The sequence below is a fragment of the Musca autumnalis genome, unplaced genomic scaffold (assembly GCF_047663935.1).
Source record: "Musca autumnalis isolate F117 unplaced genomic scaffold, ASM4766393v1 scaffold_2, whole genome shotgun sequence".
Taxonomy (NCBI): Eukaryota; Metazoa; Arthropoda; class Insecta; order Diptera; family Muscidae; genus Musca; species Musca autumnalis.
Genome location: NW_027411755.1, coordinates 197,274,136 through 197,296,130, shown reverse-complemented (window position 1 = coordinate 197,296,130; position 21,995 = coordinate 197,274,136). Strand labels below are relative to the sequence as shown.

At 31.2% G+C, this 21,995-nt stretch overlaps 1 protein-coding gene across 1 annotated transcript; it reads right to left on the bottom strand.

The window, feature by feature from the left end:
- Positions 1-12,345: 12,345 nt before the first annotated feature.
- Positions 12,346-21,666, bottom strand: LOC141395074 (rho guanine nucleotide exchange factor 25-like). The gene is made up of 6 exons (XM_073970496.1): positions 21,449-21,666; positions 21,233-21,346; positions 14,652-14,841; positions 14,451-14,582; positions 14,162-14,380; positions 12,346-14,096 (listed from the first exon to the last, which is right to left on the bottom strand). The coding sequence occupies exons 1-6, from the start codon at positions 21,607-21,609 to the stop codon at positions 13,899-13,901; spliced, it is 1,014 nt and encodes a 337-aa protein (XP_073826597.1). The 5' UTR covers positions 21,610-21,666; the 3' UTR covers positions 12,346-13,898.
- Positions 21,667-21,995: the final 329 nt, after the last annotated feature.

The following is a 21,995-nucleotide window of genomic DNA, read 5'->3' as shown; positions in this document are numbered from 1 at the left end:
TCAAAAAATATTATTTTAATAATCGTGAATTTTTTAAAAATAATTTTTTCAATAATCATGGCCGTTTCGAAACCTTTTTTTCAATAATCGTGGATTTTCAAAAATTATTTTTTCAATAATCATGGATATTTCGAAAAAATTTTAATAATCGTGGATTTTTTTAATTCATGTTATTCAACAACCCCGGTTTTTTATTAAAATATTTTTTCAATAATCGTGGATTTCTTAAAAAGTATTTTTTTTTTTTTCAATAAACGTCGAATTTTTAAAAAATATTTTTTCAATTATCGTGAATTTTTTAAAAAATATTTTTTCAATAACCATTGACTCTTTAAAAATTATTCTTTCAATTATCGTGGATTTTTTAAAAATTATTTTTTCAATAATCATGGACATTTCAAAAAATACTTTTTTTTCAATAATCGTGGACGTTTCGAAATTTTTTTCAATAATCATGGACGTCTCGAAAAATATACATTTTTTTCAAAAATCGTGAATTTTTTTTAAAAATTATTTTTTCAATAATCACGGACGTTTCGAACTTTTTTTTAAAAAATTATTTTCTCAATATTTCGAAAAATATTTTTTTCAAATTATCGGGGATTTTTCAATGATCGTGGATTTTTAAAAATTATTTTTTCACTAATCATGGACTTTTCGAAAAATATTTTTTTTTCAATAACCGTGTATTTTTAATGTATTTTTCATAATCGTGGATGTTTTAAAAAATATTTTTTCAATAATCATGGACGTTTCGATTTTTTCAATAATCGCGAATTTTTAAAAATTATTTTTTTTAATAATCATCGTTGTCGAAGAACTTTTTAATAATCGTGCATTTTTTAAAAATATTTTTTTCAATACCATGGATTTTTAAAAATATTTGTTTAAAAATATTCTTTCAATAACCCTTGCCTTTTTAAAAAATATGTTTTTTTTTTTTTAATTATCGTGGATTTTTTTAAGAAATATTTTTTCAATAATCGTTGAATATTTAAAAAATATTCTTTCAATTATCGTGGCTCTTTAAAATATTTTTTTTTTTTCAAAAAGCGTGGATTTTTTAAAGCATGTTCTTTAGTAATCGTAGATTTAAAAAAAAAATATTTTTTTCAATAATCGTGGATTTAAAAAAAAAATATTTTTTTCAATAATCGTGGATTTTTTTAAAAAAAATATTTTTTTCAATAATCGTGGATTTAAAAAAAAATTCAATAATCATGGACATTTCGAAAATTTTTTTAATAATCGTGGATTTTTTAAAAATTATTTTTTCAATAATCATGGACTTTTCGATTTTTTACAATAATCGTGGATTTTTAAAAATTATTATTTATTCAATAATCATGGACTTTTCGATTTTTTTCAATAATCGTGGATTTTTATAAATTATTTTTTCAATAATCATGGACTTTTCGATTTTTTTTTTTCAATAATCGTGAATTTTTAAAAATTATTTTTTAAATAATCATGAACTTTTCGATTTTTTCAATAATCGTGGATTTTTAAAAATTATTTTTTCAATAATCATGGACTTTTCGATATTGTTTCAATAATCGTGGATTTTAAAAAATTATTTTTTTAATTATCAAGGACATTTTGAAAAATATTTTTAATAATAGTGTATTTTATAAAAATATTTTTTTAATAAACGTGTTTTAAAAAAAATTGCAATAAACATTGAATTTTTAAAAAGATATTGTTACGAATGGTTTAAGTTAATTTAGATTAATTTCCGTTAATTTAAAAATTTGAATTGTAACTTAAAGTTTTATTACGCAGTTACTTTATACAAGCAACAAAAACTACCATGTAGAATTCTCTTCATCATTCTAGTCCTTACTTTACCTTTCATTAATGTGCTTTTGTTTATTTTGCCATAATCATGTAATTATCGTTTAGTTTGCTGCTTCTTGTATTTCTTGCATTTGTTTGTTGTTGTAATTACGTCATTAGTGTGCTTGTCCACTTGTTTTGATCTTCGCCCATGTATGTGAGTATGGTTGTTCGCTTAGTGCGAATCAGAGATCCGCAAAATGCATATAAAAGGCACACTCTCATGCTTTTTCCAAATAGCGAATAGTGCAGTGCCTTGCCTATAAAAATATGATTGTGCCAAAAAGCAGATTCTCCCCTAAAAAAGATTCACTGCTTTAGTGCGTGCAGTGCTTGCTTTTACATATGATTCGCAAATCCAGTATGCACAGTACTGCTTTCCAAATTATCGTCACCCACAAAACCACCACCACATACGCGCGAGCAGCTCATATGCCGCTCTGCTGGCCATCATAAAATGATAAATTAAACAAATTAAATGAGTTCATACATGCTTTGTTTCATTTTTTAATTAGTTAATACATCAAATCAAATATATTGTACCAAGGAAAACAATTTTATTCAAAATTATTGAAAACTGAATACAGTATAGTCTCGATAATCCGGATACCACATGTTTCGGCGATGTCCGGATTATGGAATTGTCCGGATTACCGAGTAGTTATAAAAACGAATAATTTTGTAAGTTAAAATAATTAATAACGGACGTTTACTAGATAATAACCTGACATCTAAACAAAACAAGTTCATGTTAAACAAATTTCACGGGTTGCGACCATTTTTAGACAGAAAGCAGCTATCCTGGCAACCAAATTTACTTCCTAATTGTACTCCTCCAACGTAATGTAGGTATCATTTTCCGTGTGTTTTTTTATGGATACACGCTTTGTAGCCCATGTACGGATATTGATTTTCAGAATACATGGAACACGAGCCTCTTACGACTTGAGATATAACTTCAGAATTCGAAACGTTCACATCATTATGATGAATATATTTTTGCAATTTGTATGAAAATCAACAACTGACTTTATCTCGTCGTCGAAATTAAAAAAAGTATTGTTTTATAATTAAAATGAAAAATGTATTGTTTTATATTAATATTGCCTTCGAATAAGACAATATGGAATTTAAATCTATTGTATCCATAATTACGAGAATTCATCAACAATCCGTAGTTGCCGGTAATTTTGTATATCAAAGAATAAAAATAAAATAAAAGTAGTGCGATTCTCTAACTAATTGTTTGCGTTTCCGGCAAAAATCGGTAAAATTAAAATGCTTATAATTTCGGTAATTAACGATAGTTTACAGCAGGGCTTCGGAGTCGAGCCATTTTTGGTCAGACTCCGACTCCAGTCCAATTTTTTTCTCGACTCCGACTCCAACTCCGGAGTCGACTCCGAAAATAGATAAAATAAAATTCACAATTTAAATTACAGTCATCTCAGTTTGAACTTTCAAGATACATTACATTGGGAGGATACCAAAGCATAGACCTATATTGTTCGTTTTGTTCTCGTTGACAATACGGAATACAAAGTAACAAGCACTTCAGCATACTTCACACTTCAGAACATGTAGCAAAACCGTTGTCCGTCCATAGTTATTTTTTACATATTGCACCACGTAATGTGACAAAAGAAAACCTTCGAAATACATAAAATCGGGCCGTGCCTTTATACTAAATCGTAAATCTATACCGGCAATTTTACATATTTATACTTTATAAAGTTCCCGACGAATATTTCAATGTGTTTCAAACGGAATGACAAGTTAGTATCTTATGGTGGAAAGTGTCTTTTGTCTACCACCTGAAAAAGAATACAAGTAAAACCAACTAAACGTTGGTTGGTACGGCGGCTAAGCCGAACTGACAATCAGAAATGATTTAATAGTTCTAGAAATCTCTTCTTATCGAAGAACAAGAGGATACCATAGGAATATCCCCTTAAATAGAGAAAGAAATGGTTAAGTAGGTTTACTTATAGATAACCACACGCTATTCTATTATAAAAAGCAGACTTCTTTATAAAAGACGCATGGTTCTTTGAAAGACCAAATATGTCGTTTAAAAAATAGGTGGAACATCGTCTTTAAGAAGATTCTAACTTTCCTCATACAAATTCAGCAAGAAGTCTAGTAGGTCTTTCGTATGATATCCCTATAAGTACTACATGGTCTTTCATACAAGTCCAACAGGTCCTTTCACAGCAGACATAAATGACTTCTAATAAAAAACAACAAGAGAAGACCGGTGAGTCTTCTATAAAATGGCCTGTAGATCTTCTAAAAGATCTTCCCTAAGCATATTTGGAACATGCAAACATTATTCCAATCAATTTACCCAAAAATGTTTCCGATATGCATTTTGTAGTCAAAATAGAGATTAAGAGTTTTTTTTTTTTTAAATTATGATCATTTAAATAATTTAAAATGATTTGACAAATTTTGATAAATGTAGAACAGATTGTTGCCTGGAGTCGGAGTCGGGCTTTTTTTCACGACTCCGGCTCTGACTCCAGCAAAATTTGCTAGACTCCGACTCCAGACTCCGACACCAACTCCGACTCCGAAGCCCTGGTTTACAGTACGGTGGCGATCAAATAAGTAACCGTTAAGTTCTGCCTATTGCAAGAGCGCTGTCAACTTTTATTTAAAGTTTTTATTCGTAATTTTTAATGTTACCGATTTTAGTCAGTAACTCAAAAATGAGTTAGAGAATCTATAAAATCTAAAAAATAAGTTATTAATCCCAACGCTTTAAATATTTTAAACATTTCTAGGTAAAATATCCTTGGAATACATTACAAGCTCCTAAGGGACTTTCTCACTAATCAGAAGGCTAATGAATTAATTCCTTTAGAGGAAACGAACATCCAACATATATTTTTAGGCCACCCAACACTAGGTTTAAAATACTGTTGCTTATCATAGACATCCATAAACGGTTGAACGGTAGAAAAATCATTCGACAGATGCAGATAGTTAATTCTATATTGACTGTATAGTTGAGTCAACAGTGGCTAGCCAAAAAGGCTAGATGTGGGCCGAAAACTTAGAAAAACTGATTTGTTCTCATTTGTACACCAACTGCTATTGAAGCGTCAATGAAATGAGTAAGAAGCAAATGCTGAAGATAGGAAAAAATATTGATGTCCGTATTATCGAGGTAAGAAAAATATGCGATGCACGATGGGGCCAATAGCAGGTTTTCGAGACAAAAAGTCAATTTTTGAAGTGAACAATTTGAAAAAAATAATAACGGATTTCGATTGCCAACACTCTGAGTCACTAAAAATAAAAAAATAAATCAATCTGGTAACATCACATAGCGACATACTGATCTGGCAATGGTGACATATTTTCTTATGCATCATTTTCCGACATTCATTATAAATAAGTAGTGAAAGCATTTTAGGCGCCAAAAAGAACATTTCAACATTTTTATATTTTTTAAACATGGAAAGCTCTTCAATGGGTATGTAAAAAAAGATAGTGTTAACAAATAATACAAATGTTATGTGTGGTAAATGTATTTTTGAGTTAAGATGTTACGTCTTTTTTGGAGTATTTTGCTTTGTTATCCATGTGTTCTCTGGAGTATAACTTTTGAGATCTAGGTAGATCTAGGATATTGTATATATGTGGTGAAAGGTATTAATGTATACTATCATTTTGTGAAAAAATTAGCTGCGCCTATCTGCGCCTTTTCATAAAAATCTGATTTCAGATGTCGTAATACTTAAAAATATGGACATTTTTATGTTTTGGTTGGCGAATAATCGGAAACCCATTAATGTTACCAATTGGATTTCGGAAAAATTTAATAGACGTATATAATATTAATAATATATAATTTCAAAGATATCGCAAACTTTGGCTTTTGTGGCGGAATCTTAGCCGATTTTTACCAAATTTGGAACCTTTTTTTTATTAACTTATAACAAACCACAGACAAAACCATGACATTTGAACATATGTATATAGGGGACCTATTTCTATATCTGAACCGATTTCAATATAACTTGACAAACTTATTTGTAGTCCGAATTCCGTAACATTTTCCAAATTTTATTGTAATTTGATGGAATTTGCATGCTTGGTCAATCATTTCCCTGAAATCGGGCGAACATATATATGGGATCTATATCCAATTCTGAACCGATTTCAATATGATTTGCCAAAAATGTTTCTAGACCAAAAACCGTCACACATTTCAAATTTCATCAAGATTGGACATACATAGCGGGATTGGTGCACCAAATACCTAAAATCGGGCGAACATATATATGGGAGCAATATCAAAATCTGAACCGATTTCAATATAACTTGGCAAACTTATTTGTAGTCCTAATTCCGTGGTATTTTCCAAATCGCATAAAAATTGGGCAGAATTTGCGTGTTTGGTCCATCAATTGCTTGAAATCGGGCGAACATATATACGGCAGCTATATGTATATATGAACCGATATGAACCAAATTTGGCATATTAGTTTCTAAGCCCATTATAAACATCTGTACAAAATTTGGAAGGTCTAGCTTGCCCCAGTGATTTGTTGCCTCGAAAACCTGTCATTGGCCCCATCGTGCGATGTCCGGATTACAGAGTCTACAATGTAAAAAAATCTAGTGTCCGGATTACCGCGTTGTCCGGATTAGCGAGTGTCCGGATTATCGAGACTATACTGTACTTTAAATATAAACATTTTATAAGTCAACAACTGAAAACGGACGACAATCCTCAATAACCCATTGCGAACATGCCACCAAGAATTTTTTCTTTATCTTCGTTGCTACCGACATTTAAAGGAGCATTTCGTTGTTGTCGAACGTAGCATTTGTGGCGAACTAGGTTTGATGTGTGCGCGGCTTATCGTTCGAACTTGGAGGAGGTTACATATCATTGATATGAAGAAGTCTTTCTGGGAAATGTTTTTTTTTCCGAATGATATATTTTTTTCTCAAAAAATATATGTCCCTAATGTACATCGAAATAGAAATAAATGTATAAAATGTCATATGAAATTTGACACTAACGTTACAACCCAGTTCAGTCAGCTGTGTATTGCTGCTACCTTTTCTTATTCTACCATGCATTTTCTGTTTGAATAAATGAATACATTTTCCGAATTTAGCATAATAATATTTACTGCCTATTTTACTGCAACGTGATTGTGTGAAGGCATTATCAAAACAAAAAGGCAATGAGCTCTTTTAGTGTGGTGACTGTCACTGCTATCATTTCGAGTGAATGTGCCAATTGCACACTCTCACGAAAGAAAAGACACAAGAAGCAATAGCAATAAAGTGTGATGCCAATAGCAAGCAATAAAAAAGGCACGAAAACGCGAATATGCATATAAAGCGAGTGGCATTTTGCGGACCTCTGGTGCGAATGTGTGTCTGTGTGTTCGTTGCACAGATTCGAGGTGTTACCAGATGTTCTGGATAATTCCAGAATAGGGAGATTTTGGGATAAATACAGGTGGAATCAGCAAAGGCGAGTTAGTTGTGTTTTAAGCGTTGAACTGAACAGATCGGTTAAAGAATAGCTGCGTGCTAACTAGAGACAAGCTGCGTGCTTAGTAATTAAATTCTGTTCCGAATAAGTGTAATAAAGTAAATAAAGCATTGTAGAAACGTAATCTGAAACGAACCCTGTTTTATTTGGTACAAATCGTATCGGGGAGTAAAACAACGTCTACACGGAGATTAGTTAAACCTAATTCCGTAACAATATTTTTTTCAATTATCGTGGATTTCTTAAAACATATTTTTTAATAATCGCGGATTTTTTAAAAACTTTTCTTTAGTAATCGTTGATTTTTAAAAAATATTGTTTCAGTTAACGTTGTTTTTTTTTTAAATATTATTTCAATAACCATATAATTTTTTAAAAAATATTTTTTCAATAACCGTTGAATATTTAAAAAATATTTTTTCAATAATCGTTGATTTGTAATATATATTTTTTAATAATCGTAGATTTTAAAAAATTATTATTTAAATAATCTTGGACATTTCAGGTCGCATTTATTGAAAATTGGGGAAGATCATTTTTTAGCCGTCGGAAGAACGCTATTGTTTTGGGTGAAAATCGGTTCAGATTTGGATATAGCTCCCATAAATTTTCGGCCGACTTGAGTTATTTGATGCACCAAACACGCTGTATCTGTCCACTTTTGATAAACTTTGAAATGTGTGACGGAATGAGGTCTATAGATAAATATGCCAAATTATATCGAAATCGGTTCAGATTTGGATATAGCTCCCACATATATTTTCGCCCGATTTGAGGTATTTGATGCACCAAAAACGCTATGTCTGTTCAACTTAGATGAAATTTAGAATGTGCGATAATAACTACGCCAAATTTTATTGAAATCGGTTCAGATTTGGATATAGCTCCCATATATTTTTTCTGTCGATTTGAGGTATTTGATGTGGCGCTGAAAGTAAGTACTTTCATCACTAAGCTAAATACTTTCGTATTAGGAAGTGAAGTGGTTATTCCATTTTAACATATTAAGACAGGTGTAGGGTATCATATAGTCGGCCCCGCCCGACTTTTCTTTACTCGATTTATTATTATTTTTAAAAAATATTTTTCAAAAATCATGAATTTTTTTTAAATTTTCGGGGATTTTTTAAAAAATATTTTTTATACCCTCCACCATAGTATGGAGGGTATATTAAGTTTGTTTTTCCGTTTGTAACGCATTGAAATACTCATTTGCGACCCTATAAAGTATATATATTCTTGATCAAGGTAAAATTCTGAGTCGATCTGTGCACGTCCGTCCGTCCGTCTGTGGTAATCACTCTAGCATCCACAAAAATGGAGATAGGACGCTGAAATTTTGGGAAAATGCGTCTTTTGTTTGCAGGCAGGTCAAGTTCGATGATGGGCTATATCGGTCCACGTTTTGGTATAGCCCCCATATAACGGTACCCCCGATTTACGGTATTTTGCCGTTTTTAGCTAAATTTTCAAAACCGATTTAGCTATAATTTGACATTTAGGGTTCTTAAGTGTCAATAAACTTATATAACTAAAGTTGTGGACATAGGTCCACGTTTTGGTATAGGCCCCATATAACGGTACCCCCCGATTTACGGTATTTTGACGTTTTTAGCTACATTTTTAGACCGATTTAGCTATAATTTGACATTTAGGGTTATTAAGTGTCAATAAACTTATATAACAAAACTAGTGGACATAGGTCCACGATTTGGAATAGCCCCCATATAACGCTACCCCCGATTTACGGTATTTTGACGTTTTTAGCTACATTTTCAGACTGATTTAGCTATAAATTGGCATTTAGGGTTCTTAAGTGTCAATAAACTTATATAACAAAACTAGTGGACATAGATCAATGTTTTGGAATAGCCCCCATATAACGTTACCGCCCGATTTCAGGTATTTTGACGATTTAAGTCGCATTTCTAGACCGAATTAGCTATAATTGGATATTTAGGGTTCTTAGTGACCAAAAAACTTATATTCGATAAAATTATGAACATAGGTACATGTTTTGGTATAGCCCCATATAACGCACGATGGGGCCAATGACAGGTTTTCGAGGCAACAAATCACTGGGGCAAGCTAGACCTTCCAAATTTTGTACAGATGTTTATAATGGGCTTAGAAACTAATATGCCAAATTTGGTTCATATCGGTTCATATATACATATAGCTGCCGTATATATGTTCGCCCGATTTCAAGCAATTGATGGACCAAACACGCAAATTCTGCCCAATTTTTATGCGATTTGGAAAATACCACGGAATTAGGACTACAAATAAGTTTGCCAAGTTATATTGAAATCGGTTCAGATATTGATATTGCTCCCATATATGTATATTTTCGCCCGATTTTATGTATTTGGTGCACCAATCCCGCTATGTATGTCCAATCTTGATGAAATTTGAAATGTGTGACGGATTTTGGTCTAGAAACATTTTTGGCAAATCATATTGAAATCGGTTCAGAATTGGATATAGCTCCCATATATATGTTCGCCCGATTTCAGGAAAATGATTGACCAAGCATGCAAATTCCATCAAATTACAATAAAATTTGGAAAATGTTACGGAATTCGGACTACAAATAAGTTTGTCAAGTTATATTGAAATCGGTTCAGATATAGAAATAGCTCCCCTATATACATATGTTCAAATTTCATGGTTTTGTCTGTGGTTTGTTATAAGTTAATAAAAAAAAGGTTCCAAATTTAGTAAAAATCGGCTAAGATTCCGCAACAAAAGCCACAGTTTGCGATATCTTTGAAATTATATATTATTATTATTATATACGTCTATTAAATTTTTCCGAAATCCAATTGGTAACATTAATAAGTTTCCGATTATTCGCCAACCAAAACATAAAAATGTCCATATTTTTAAGTATTACGACAACTGAAATCAGATTTTTATGAAAAAGCGCAGATAGGCGCAGCTAATTTTTTCACAAAATGATAGTACACATTAATACCTTTCACCACATATATATAATATACTAGATCTACCTAGATCTCAAAAGTTATACTCCAGAGAACACATGGATAACAAAGCAAATTACTCCAAAAAAGACATAACATCTTAACTCAAAAATACATTTACCACACATAACATTTTTATTATTTGTTAACATTATCTTATTTTACATACCCATTGAAGAGCTTTCCATGTTTAAAAAATATAAAAATTTTAAAATGTTCTTTTTGGCGCCTAAAATGCTTTCACTACTTATTTATAATGAATGTCGGAAAATTATGCATAAGAAAATATGTCACCATTGCCAGATCAGTATGTCGCTATGTGATGTTACTAGATTGATTTATTTTTTTATTTTTAGTGATTCAGAGTGTTGGCAATCGAAATCCGTTATTATTTTTTTCTAATTGTTCACTTCAAAAATTGACTTTTTGCCTCGAAAACCTGCGATTGGCCCCATCGTGTAACGGTACCACCTGATTTCCGGTATTTTGAGATTTTTACCTACAAATTTAACCGAATTAGCTGTAATTTGAACATTTGACATTTGAAGTTCTTAGTGGTCACCACACCTCTCCACCAAAATTGTCTGACATTTTGGGAAAATGCGTCTTTTGTTTACAGGCAGGTCAAGTTCGATGATGGGCTATATCGGTCCACGTTTTGGTATACCCCCCATATAACGGTACCCCCGATTTACGGTATTTTGTCCTTTTTTAGCTACGTTTTCAGACCGATGTAGCTATAATTTGACATTTAGGGTTCTTAAATGTCAATAAACTTATATATAGCCCCCATATAACGTTAGCGCCCGATTTCAGGTATTTTGACATTTAAATTCACATTTCTAGACCGAATTAGCTATAACTTGATATTTAGGGTTCTTAGTGACCAAAAAACTTATATTCTAAATAATTATGAACGTAGGTCCATGTTTTGGTATAGCCCCATATAACGGTACCTCGGTATAACGGATTTCGGTATCCCCATATAACGGATTTTCGGTATTTTGAGAATGTAATTTGAACATTTGACATTTGAAATTCTTAGTGGTCACCACACCTCTGCACCAAAAATTGTCAAGAAACGTCGATGTATTGATAAAGCTCCCATATAAAAGTACCTCCCGATTTCCAGTAATTTGATGATTTTAACTACAACATTAAACCGACATTTGAAGTTCTTAGTGGTCACAACACCTCTCCCTAAAAAGTTGTCAACATAGGTCCATGTTCGGATATAGCTCTCATATAACGGTACCTCCCAATTTTCAGTAATTGGCAATTTTAGCTACAATTTTTAACCGAACTAACTGTAATTTGACATTTGAAGGTTGTAGTGTTCACCACACATCTGCATCAACAATTTTCAACATAGCCCCAATATAACGATACTTCCCGATTTTCGGAACTTTGAGGATTTTAGTTAAAATGTTTAACCGAACGTATGTCCATCTTTTGGTATAGCCCCAAAACAAACCTCCCGATTTTCCGTACCTTAGCTTTATTTTTTGGGCGAACTTTCTGTAATTTGAAATTTAAAAGCCAACAAAAATTGTTCATTTAAGTTCATATTTTCGTATAGCCCACATACCTCCGAACTAGCTGTTAATGGCATTTGAAGTTCCCACGTTATGTACCGATTTTCGGTATTTTGAGGATTCTAGCTACAATTTTTAACCGAATTAGGAGTTATTTGACATTAAAGGTCCATTTTTTATTATAACCCCTATATAACGGTACCTCCCAATTTCTAGTCCACCAAAATTTGTCAACATACATAGTTACATATAGGCACCATAAAAAAGGGCCTACCGAATGAAACATTTTATGTACATTATCTGACATTTTAACGTACCTACTTAAAGTTGGGGACAGGAATGAAAACTATTTTTTATTTTAGTTCAGAATATTCTATGGTGGAGGGTATGAAAAGTTCGGCCAGGCCGAACTTAACGCTTTTTTACTTGTTTTAATTACCGTAGAATATTTAAAGAATTCTTTCAATTATCGTGAGTTTTTTAACAAATATTTTTTAAATAATCGTGGTTTTAAAAAAAAAAAAATATTTTTATTTCAATAATTCTGATTTTTTTAAAAATATTTTTTTCAAAATTTGTGGACATTTAAAAAAATATTTTCTTTAATAATTGAGGATTTTTTAAAAACTATTTTTTCAGTACTCATGGACTTTTTGAAAAATATTTTTTTTAATAATCATGGACATTTTGGAAAATATTTTTTAATAATCGTAGATTTTTTAAAAACTATTTTTCAATAATCATGGACATTTCGAAAAATATTTTTTAATAATCGTGAACTTTTTAAAAACCGTATACATTTTAATTTTTTTTTTGTCATTTATAGTGGATTTTTTAAAAAATATTTTCTCAATAATCGTGGATTTTTACAAAAAAAAAATATTTTTTTCAAAAATAAAAATATGGATTTTTTAAATATTTTTTAATGATTGTCGAATTTAGAAAAGATATTCATGATCATAAATTTTTTTAAAATATGTCTTCAATAAGCGTGGATTTTTTAAAAATATTTGTTCAATATTTTCTCAGTGGAGTAATTGGGTCCACGGATTATGATGTCTACTCCAGAAATACCCAAACTTATACTCAGGAAGCAAAACGTCTTTAGTCACATACAAAAACGCTAATTATTTTATAAATTCTTAAAAAAATCCTGTAATCTGCTGAAAACATATTCTTTATAAATCCAATAATCGATCAGGTCGTTGAAAAAATCTTCTTTAACAAATTCACGAACAAATATTCATTAAACAATATACAAATAAGTTTTTAAATATAAATTTTTATTCACTTGTTATTTATAATAACAATTTCGGCTTGCAAATTTAACTAATTTTGAATTTCTTCAAGCCATTTATGATTCACGTCTGGTGTATCACCACGACAACCAATTGTCATACTCGAGTTGAGCTCGGAATCGGTGGATAAAAAAATATTCTTTGAATAATCCACGTTTCTTGGTCTGAAGATGGATGAAAAATATTTTTTAAATAATCCACGTTTCTTGGTCTGAAGGTGGATGAAAAAAATATTCTTAAAATGATCCACGTTTCTTGGCCTGCAGTTGGATGAAAAAAACATTCTTTAAATAATCCACGTTTCTTGGCCTGAAGTTGGATGAAAAAACATTCTTTAAATAATCCACGTTTCTTGGTCTCAAGTTTGGTGAAAAATATTCTTTAAATAATCCACGTTTCTTGGTCTCAAGTTTGGTGAAAAATATTCTTTAAATAATCCACGTTTCTTGGTCTGATAGTGGATGAATAATTATTAGTTTAAAAATCTACGTTTCTTGGTCTGAAGTTGGATGAAAAAATATTCTTTAAATAATCCACTATTTTTGGTCTGTTGGACACTGAGAAAATATTCTTTAAATAATCCACGATTTTTGGTCTGTAGATCATTGAAAAAAAATATCCTTTCAAAAATCCTTCACGAACAGATATTCATATTCATTCATGAATATTCATAAAAATATACAAATAACTTACTAAAAATACATTTTTATTCACTTTAAATTTATACTAAAAAGTCTTCTGAAGGATTTTCTAGTTCTGCAGCAAGTTCCGCATGCAATTTCAGCTCATTTTGTATTTTTTCAAGCCAATTATGATTCGACTCTGGTGTATCACCTCGGCAAACAATGGTCATATTTGAGTTGGGTTCTGTGGATGTGATCGTAAACGGGTTTCCTTTTTCAATTTTAAATTTGTTTGTCTGTAAAAACAAAAAATATAAATAAATATAACAGAGAAATAAAGACGTTGTGTCTTGAACTTTACCGGTATTTGCATTTTATAGGAATATACATTTGCCGATTTGGTTTTTTCGGTAAATAGCAAAATACGCTTAAACAAGAAGACATAAAGACGCACAGACTTCTTTTTATATTTACAATTCAAGAAATCATGATGGATAAGTTTTCCCTGTTCCGTGATATCACCTGGATAGTTGAAAATACCATCAACGCATTTATAGTTGTCGGCTTCAGCTACAATTCGCTGCAAAATCGTAAGAACAAATTAATGAAGGATAGTTATATAATTACTTTTAGCAATCTGCCAACCGTACCCCAATCACTTCCAAAGCTTCATCAATCAAGGTGTTTTCCTTATCTATGGAATGGACTTTATCGACAAGTCGTTCTAACATATTTTTATAATGAATAATTCGTTGAGTTGGCTGCATTAGTAATGAATCAATCTGAAAATTCAATAATATTTAGAAATCTATACATTGTGTGAACTGAAGACCACAGTCCGCCTAACTTACTGGTTGTTTTTCACCCAACTCCCTGGATATCTTGTTAAAATAATCGCTATACTGGCGAATTATTGGTGCGGAATAGTCTTTCTTACTGCAATACTTGGAATACATGTGAAATTGGGATTCACAGCGCAGAAATTGTTTGGCAACTTCGATTGGACTGTGCTGGTTGTCCTGAAGAAGTTTGAGAAAATACCTAAGAAAAACACAAAAAGATCAAAAGATCATATTCTTTAAATAATCCAGGTTTTTTGGTCTGAAGGTAGATAGAAAAATATTCTTTAAGGGGTAGTTTACACTATATGTAAATGTCATATGACATGAAATTTTCCATCATTATACAGTCCCTAATATGTGCAATATTGGGGATTTTCCTTACGCCATTTACTTTGTGCGTCCACACCAGCAAAAATGTAATAAAATTACGTCTCCACATTGCCTGCGTGGGTAGATATGGAATGTTTTTATTTCGTGTCATATGACATTTACATATAGCGTAAACTACCCCTAAGTAATCCACGTTTCTTTTTCTGAAGGTGGATAAAAAAATATTCTTTAAATAATCCACGTTTCTTGGTCTGAAGGTGGATGAAAAAATATTCTTTAAATAATCCACGTTTCTTGGTCTGAAGGTGGATGAAAAAATATTCTTAAAATAATCCACGTTTCTTGGTCTGGAGGTGGATGAAAAAATATTCTTTAAATAATCCACGTGTCTAGGTCTGAAGGTGGATGAAAAAATATTCTTTAAATAATCCACGTTTCTTGGTCTGAAGGTGGATGAAAAAATATTCTTAAAATAATCCACGTTTCTTTGTCTGGAGGTGGATGAAAAAAAAATTCTTTAAATAATCCACGTGTCTAGGTCTGAAGGTGGATGAAAAAATATTCTTTAAATAATCCACGTGTCTAGGTCTGAAGGTGGATGCAAAAAATATTCTTTAAATAATCCACGTTTCTTGGTCTGAAGGTGGATGAAAAAATATTCTTTAAATAATCCACGTTTCTTGGTCTGAAGGTGGATGAAAAAATATTCTTTAAATAATCCACGTTTCTTGGTCTGAAGGTGGATGAAAAAATATTCTTTAAATAATCCACGTTTCTTGGTCTGAAGGTGGATGAAAAAATATTCTTTAAATAATCCACGTTTCTTGGTCTGAAGGTGGATGAAAAAATATTCTTTAAATAATCCACGTTTCTTGGTCTGAAGGTGGATGAAAAAATATTCTTTAAATAATCCACGTTTCTTGGTCTGAAGGTGGATGAAAAAATATTCTTTAAATAATCCACGTTTCTTGGTCTGAAGGTGGATGAAAAAATATTCTTTAAATAATCCACGTTTCTTGGTCTGAAGGTGGATGAAAAAAATATTCTTTAAATAATCCACGTTTCTTGGTCTGAAGGTGGATGAAAAAATATTCTTTAAATAATCCACGTTTCTTGGTCTGAAGGTGGATGAAAAAATATTCTTTAAATAATCCACGTTTCTTGGTCTGAAGGTGGATGAAAAAATATTCTTTAAATAATCCACGTTTCTTGGTCTGAAGGTGGATGAAAAAATATTCTTTAAATAATCCACGTTTCTTGGTCTGAAGGTGGATGAAAAAATATTCTTTAAATAATCCACGTTTCTTGGTCTGAAGGTGGATGAAAAAATATTCTTTAAATAATCCACGTTTCTTGGTCTGAAGGTGGATGAAAAAATATTCTTTAAATAATCCACGTTTCTTGGTCTGAAGGTGGATGAAAAAATATTTTTTAAATAATCCACGTTTCTTGGTCTGAAGGTGGATGAAAAAATATTCTTTAAATAATCCACGTTTCTTTGTCTGAAGGTGGATGAAAAAATATTCTTAAAATAATCCACGTTTCTTGGTCTGGAGGTGGATGAAAAAATATTCTTTAAATAATCCACGTGTCTAGGTCTGAAGGTGGATGAAAAAATATTCTTAAAATAATCCACGTTTCTTGGTCTGAAGGTGGATGAAAAAATATTCTTTAAATAATCCACGTGTCTAGGTCTGAAGGTGGATGCAAAAAATATTCTTTAAATAATCCACGTTTCTTGGTCTGAAGGTGGATGAAAAAATATTTTTTAAATAATCCACGTTTCTTGGTCTGAAGGTGGATGAAAAAATATTCTTTAAATAATCCACGTATCTAGGTCTGAAGGTGGATGAAAAAATATTCTTAAAATAATCCACGTTTCTTGGTCTGGAGGTGGATGAAAAAATATTCTTTAAATAATCCACGTGTCTAGGTCTGAAGGTGGATGCAAAAAATATTCTTTAAATAATCCACGTTTCTTGGTCTGAAGGTGGATGAAAAAATATTTTTTAAATAATCCACGTTTCTTGGTCTGAAGGTGGATGAAAAAATATTCTTTAAATAATCCACGTTTCTTGGTCTGAAGGTGGATGAAACAATATTCTTTAAATAATCCACGTTTCTTGGTCTGAAGGTGGATGAAAAAATATTCTTAAAATAATCCACGTTTCTTGGTCTGGAGGTGGATGAAAAAATATTCTTTAAATAATCCACGTGTCTAGGTCTGAAGGTGGATGAAAAAATATTCTTAAAATAATCCACGTTTCTTGGTCTGAAGGTGGATGAAAAAATATTCTTAAAATAATCCACGTTTCTTTGTCTGGAGGTGGATGAAAAAATATTCTTTAAATAATCCACGTGTCTAGGTCTGAAGGTGGATGCAAAAAATATTCTTTAAATAATCCACGTTTCTTGGTCTGAAGGTGGATGAAAAAATATTCTTTAAATAATCCACGTTTCTTGGTCTGAAGGTGGATGAAAAAATATTCTTTAAATAATCCACGTTTCTTGGTCTGAAGGTGGATGAAAAAATATTCTTTAAATAATCCACGTTTCTTGGTCTGAAGGTGGATGAAAAAATATTCTTTAAATAATCCACGTTTCTTGGTCTGAAGGTGGATGAAAAAATATTCTTTAAATAATCCACGTGTCTAGGTCTGAAGGTGGATGCAAAAAATATTCTTAAAATAATCCACGTTTCTTTGTCTGGAGGTGGATGAAAAAATATTCTTTAAATAATCCACGTGTCTAGGTCTGAAGGTGGATGCAAAAAATATTCTTTAAATAATCCACGTTTCTTTGTCTGGAGGTGGATGAAAAAATATTCTTTAAATAATCCACGTGTCTAGGTCTGAAGGTGGATGCAAAAAATATTCTTAAAATAATCCACGTTTCTTTGTCTGGAGGTGGATGAAAAAATATTCTTTAAATAATCCACGTGTCTAGGTCTGAAGGTGGATGCAAAAAATATTCTTTAAATAATCCACGTGTCTAGGTCTGAAGGTGGATGCAAAAAATATTCTTTAAATAATCCACGTTTCTTGGTCTGAAGGTGGATGAAAAAATATTCTTTAAATAATCCACGTTTCTTGGTCTGAAGGTGGATGAAAAAATATTCTTTAAATAATCCACGTTTCTTGGTCTGAAGGTGGATGAAAAAATATTCTTTAAATAATCCACGTTTCTTGGTCTGAAGGTGGATGAAAAAATATTCTTTAAATAATCCACGTTTCTTGGTCTGAAGGTGGATGAAAAAATATTCTTTAAATAATCCACGTTTCTTGGTCTGAAGGTGGATGAAAAAATATTCTTTAAATAATCCACGTTTCTTGGTCTGAAGGTGGATGAAAAAATATTCTATAAATAATCCACGTTTCTTAGTCTGAAGGTGGATGAAAAAATATTCTTTAAATAATCCACGTTTCTTGGTCTGAAGGTGGATGAAAAAATATTCTTTAAATAATCCACGTTTCTTGGTCTGAAGGTGGATGAAAAAATATTCTTTAAATAATCCACGTTTCTTGGTCTGAAGGTGGATGAAAAAATATTTTTTAAATAATCCACGTTTCTTGGTCTGAAGGTGGATGAAAAAATATTTTTTAAATAATCCACGTTTCTTGGTCTGAAGGTGGATGAAAAAATATTCTTTAAATAATCCACTTTTTTTGGTCTGAAGGTGGATGAAAAAATATTCTTTAAATAATCCACGTTTCTTGGTTTGAAGGTGGATGAAAAAATATTCTTTAAATAATCCACGTTTCTTGGTCTGAAGGTGGATGAAAAAATATTCTTTAAATAATCCACGTTTCTTGGTCTGAAGGTGGATGAAAAAATATTCTTAAAATAATCCACGTTTCTTGGTCTGGAGGTGGATGAAAAAATATTCTTTAAATAATCCACGTGTCTAGGTCTGAAGGTGGATGAACAAATATTCTTAAAATAATCCACGTTTCTTGGTCTGAAGGTGGATGAAAAAATATTCTTAAAATAATCCACGTTTCTTTGTCTGGAGGTGGATGAAAAAAAATTCTTTAAATAATCCACGTGTCTAGGTCTGAAGGTGGATGAAAAAATATTCTTTAAATAATCCACGTGTCTAGGTCTGAAGGTGGATGCAAAAAATATTCTTTAAATAATCCACGTTTCTTGGTCTGAAGGTGGATGAAAAAATATTCTTTAAATAATCCACGTTTCTTGGTCTGAAGGTGGATGAAAAAATATTCTTTAAATAATCCACGTTTCTTGGTCTGAAGGTGGATGAAAAAATATTCTCTAAATAATCACGTGTCTAGGTCTGAAGGTGGATTAAAAAATATTCCTCAAATAATCCACGTTTCTTAGTCTGAAGGTGGATGAAAAAATATTCCTACCATAATAAACGTTTCTTAGTTTGAAGTGGATGAAAAAATATTCCTGAAATAATAAACGTTTCTTAGTCTGAAGGTGGATGAAAAATATTCCTCAAATAATCCATGTTTCTTAGTCTGAAGGTCGATGAAAAAATATTCTTTAAATAATTCACGTGTCTAGGTCTGAAGGTGGATGCAAAAAATATTCCTCAAATAATCCACGTTTCTTAGTCTGAAGGTGGATGAAAAAATATTCCTCAAATAATCCACGTTTCTTAGTCTGAAGGTGGATGAAAAAATATTCTTTAAATAATCCACGTTTCTTGGTCTGAAGACCCATGAATAAACGTATCTCGGTCTGAAGGTGGATGAAAAAATATTCTTTAATAATCCACGTTTCTTGGTCTGAAGGTGGATGAAAAAATATTCTTTAATAATCCACGTTTCTTGGTCTGAAGGTGGATGAAAAAATATTCTTTAAATAATCCACGTTCCTTGGTCTGAAGGTGGATGAAAAAATATTCTTTAAATAATCCACGTTTCTTGGTCTGAAGGTGGATGAAAAAATATTCTTTAAATAATCCACGTTCCTTGGTCCGAAGGTTGATGAAAAAATATTCTTTAAATAATCCACGTTTCTTAGTCTGAAGGTGGATGAAAAAATATTCTTTAAATAATCCACGTTTCTTGGTCTGAAGACCCATGAATAAACGTGTCTCGGTCTGAAGATGGATGAAAAAATATTCTTTAAATAATCCACGTTTCTTGGTCTGAAGGTGGATGAAAAAATATTCTTTAAATAATCCACGTTTCTTGGTCTGAAGATTGATGAAAAAATATTCTTTAAATAATCCACGTTTCTTGGTCTGAAGGTGGATGAAAAAATATTCTTTAAATAATCCACGTTTCTTGGTCTGAAGATGGATGAAAAAATATTCTTTAAATAATCCACGTTTCTTGGTCTGAAGGTGGATGAAAAAATATTCTTTAAATAATCCACGTTTCTTGGTCTGAAGGTGGATGAAAAAATATTCTTTAAATAATCCACGTTTCTTGGTCTGAAGGTGGATGAAAAAATATTCTTTAAATAATCCACGTTTCTTGGTCTGAAGGTGGATGAAAAAATATTCTTTAAATAATCCACGTTTCTTGGTCTGAAGGTGGATGAAAAAATATTCTTTAAATAATCCACGTTTCTTGGTCTGAAGGTGGATGAAAAAATATTCTTTAAATAATCCACGTTTCTTGGTCTGAAGGTGGATGAAAAAATATTCTTTAAATAATCCACGTTCCTTGGTCCGAAGGTTGATGAAAAAATATTCTTTAAATAATCCACGTTTCTTGGTCTGAAGGTGGATGAAAAAATATTCTTTAAATAATCCACGTTTCTTGGTCTGAAGACCCATGAATAAACGTGTCTCGGTCTGAAGATGGATGAAAAAATATTCTTTAAATAATCCACGTTTCTTGGTCTGAAGGTGGATGAAAAAATATTCTTTAAATAATCCACGTTTCTTGGTCTGAAGGTGGATGAAAAAATATTCTTTAAATAATCCACGTTTCTTAGTCTGAAGGTGGATGAAAAAATATTCTTTAAAAAATCCACGTTTCTTAGTCTGAAGGTGGATGGAAAATATTCTTTAAAAAATCCACGTTTCTTGGTCTGATTGTGGATGAAAAATATTTTTTAAATAGTCCACATTTCTGGGACGAAAAGTGTATGAAAAAATTATTCTTTAAATAATCCACGCTTCCTGGCTTGAAGGCCCAAGAAAATTTATTCTTTAAATTAAAAAATTCTTTCTGATAGTCTATATTATTTAAACAAAATTTAGACTCGTATTATCTAACAATACCTCAGAAATATATTGTATAAAATAGCCTTCTGATTGTATAAAATATTCAACTCACTCTTTATGAAAACTGTATATATCTTCAATATTATTAAAGATCAGACGAGCACGGATTTTCAAATCATCAGGTATGGGTACTGAAGGATTAGGCTCACGAAACTGTTGCATATATCTGTAATAGACATGAAAACATTTTAATGCGACGCAGTTTTGATGTACTTATTGGTGTGAGACTGGAAATTTATGGAATCCGAACTGATGTTAATAGACTTACCCATCGATAATAACGTTTAATTTTTTTATATAATTTTCCTCGGTTTCAAGAAGCTCCCCAATTATATATTTCACATCTTGTTGAGATTTTTGTCTTTTTAGCTCTAGTTGTTCGTTTTTCTCTCTTTTGCTTTTACGAAATGACAATCGAGCAAGTGCCATTCTATTGTATTGTTTTCCCTAAAGTGTATATGTCCGGTAAAGATCTTTCTTAAGACTGAGAATAATTGTATAAAATAGTTGTGAACTTCAGCTTCACCAAATATCAATATATAGATGTATGTACTTATATATTTATATATTCAAAAACAATTGCAAACCGCAGAAGTCATAATCTAATTTGATCCGGCAGTATGTGATTAATTTTATTGTAAACAAAGACTCTTCAGCTGTTGGTATTTAAAGCAGCAAACAAATCTTACCACACAAATGTAAATTAATTGTGTAATGTGGCAATAGTATGTGTATCTATTTATAGAGACTCTAGACTAAGTTAAGTTTTTATACCCTCAGCATTAATGCTAACGAGGGTATATCACGAATATTGT

Coding starts and splice junctions, on each gene's coding strand:
- LOC141395074 (XM_073970496.1), bottom strand. CDS start 21,609: ATGGCACTTGCTCGATTGTCATTTCGTAAAAGCAAAAGAGAGAAAAAC. Junction 14,583..14,651: donor AGTTGGGTGAAAAACAACCA/GTAAGTTAGGCG, acceptor TTGAATTTTCAG/ATTGATTCATTACTAATGCA. Junction 14,381..14,450: donor AAGCTTTGGAAGTGATTGGG/GTACGGTTGGCA, acceptor ACGATTTTGCAG/CGAATTGTAGCTGAAGCCGA.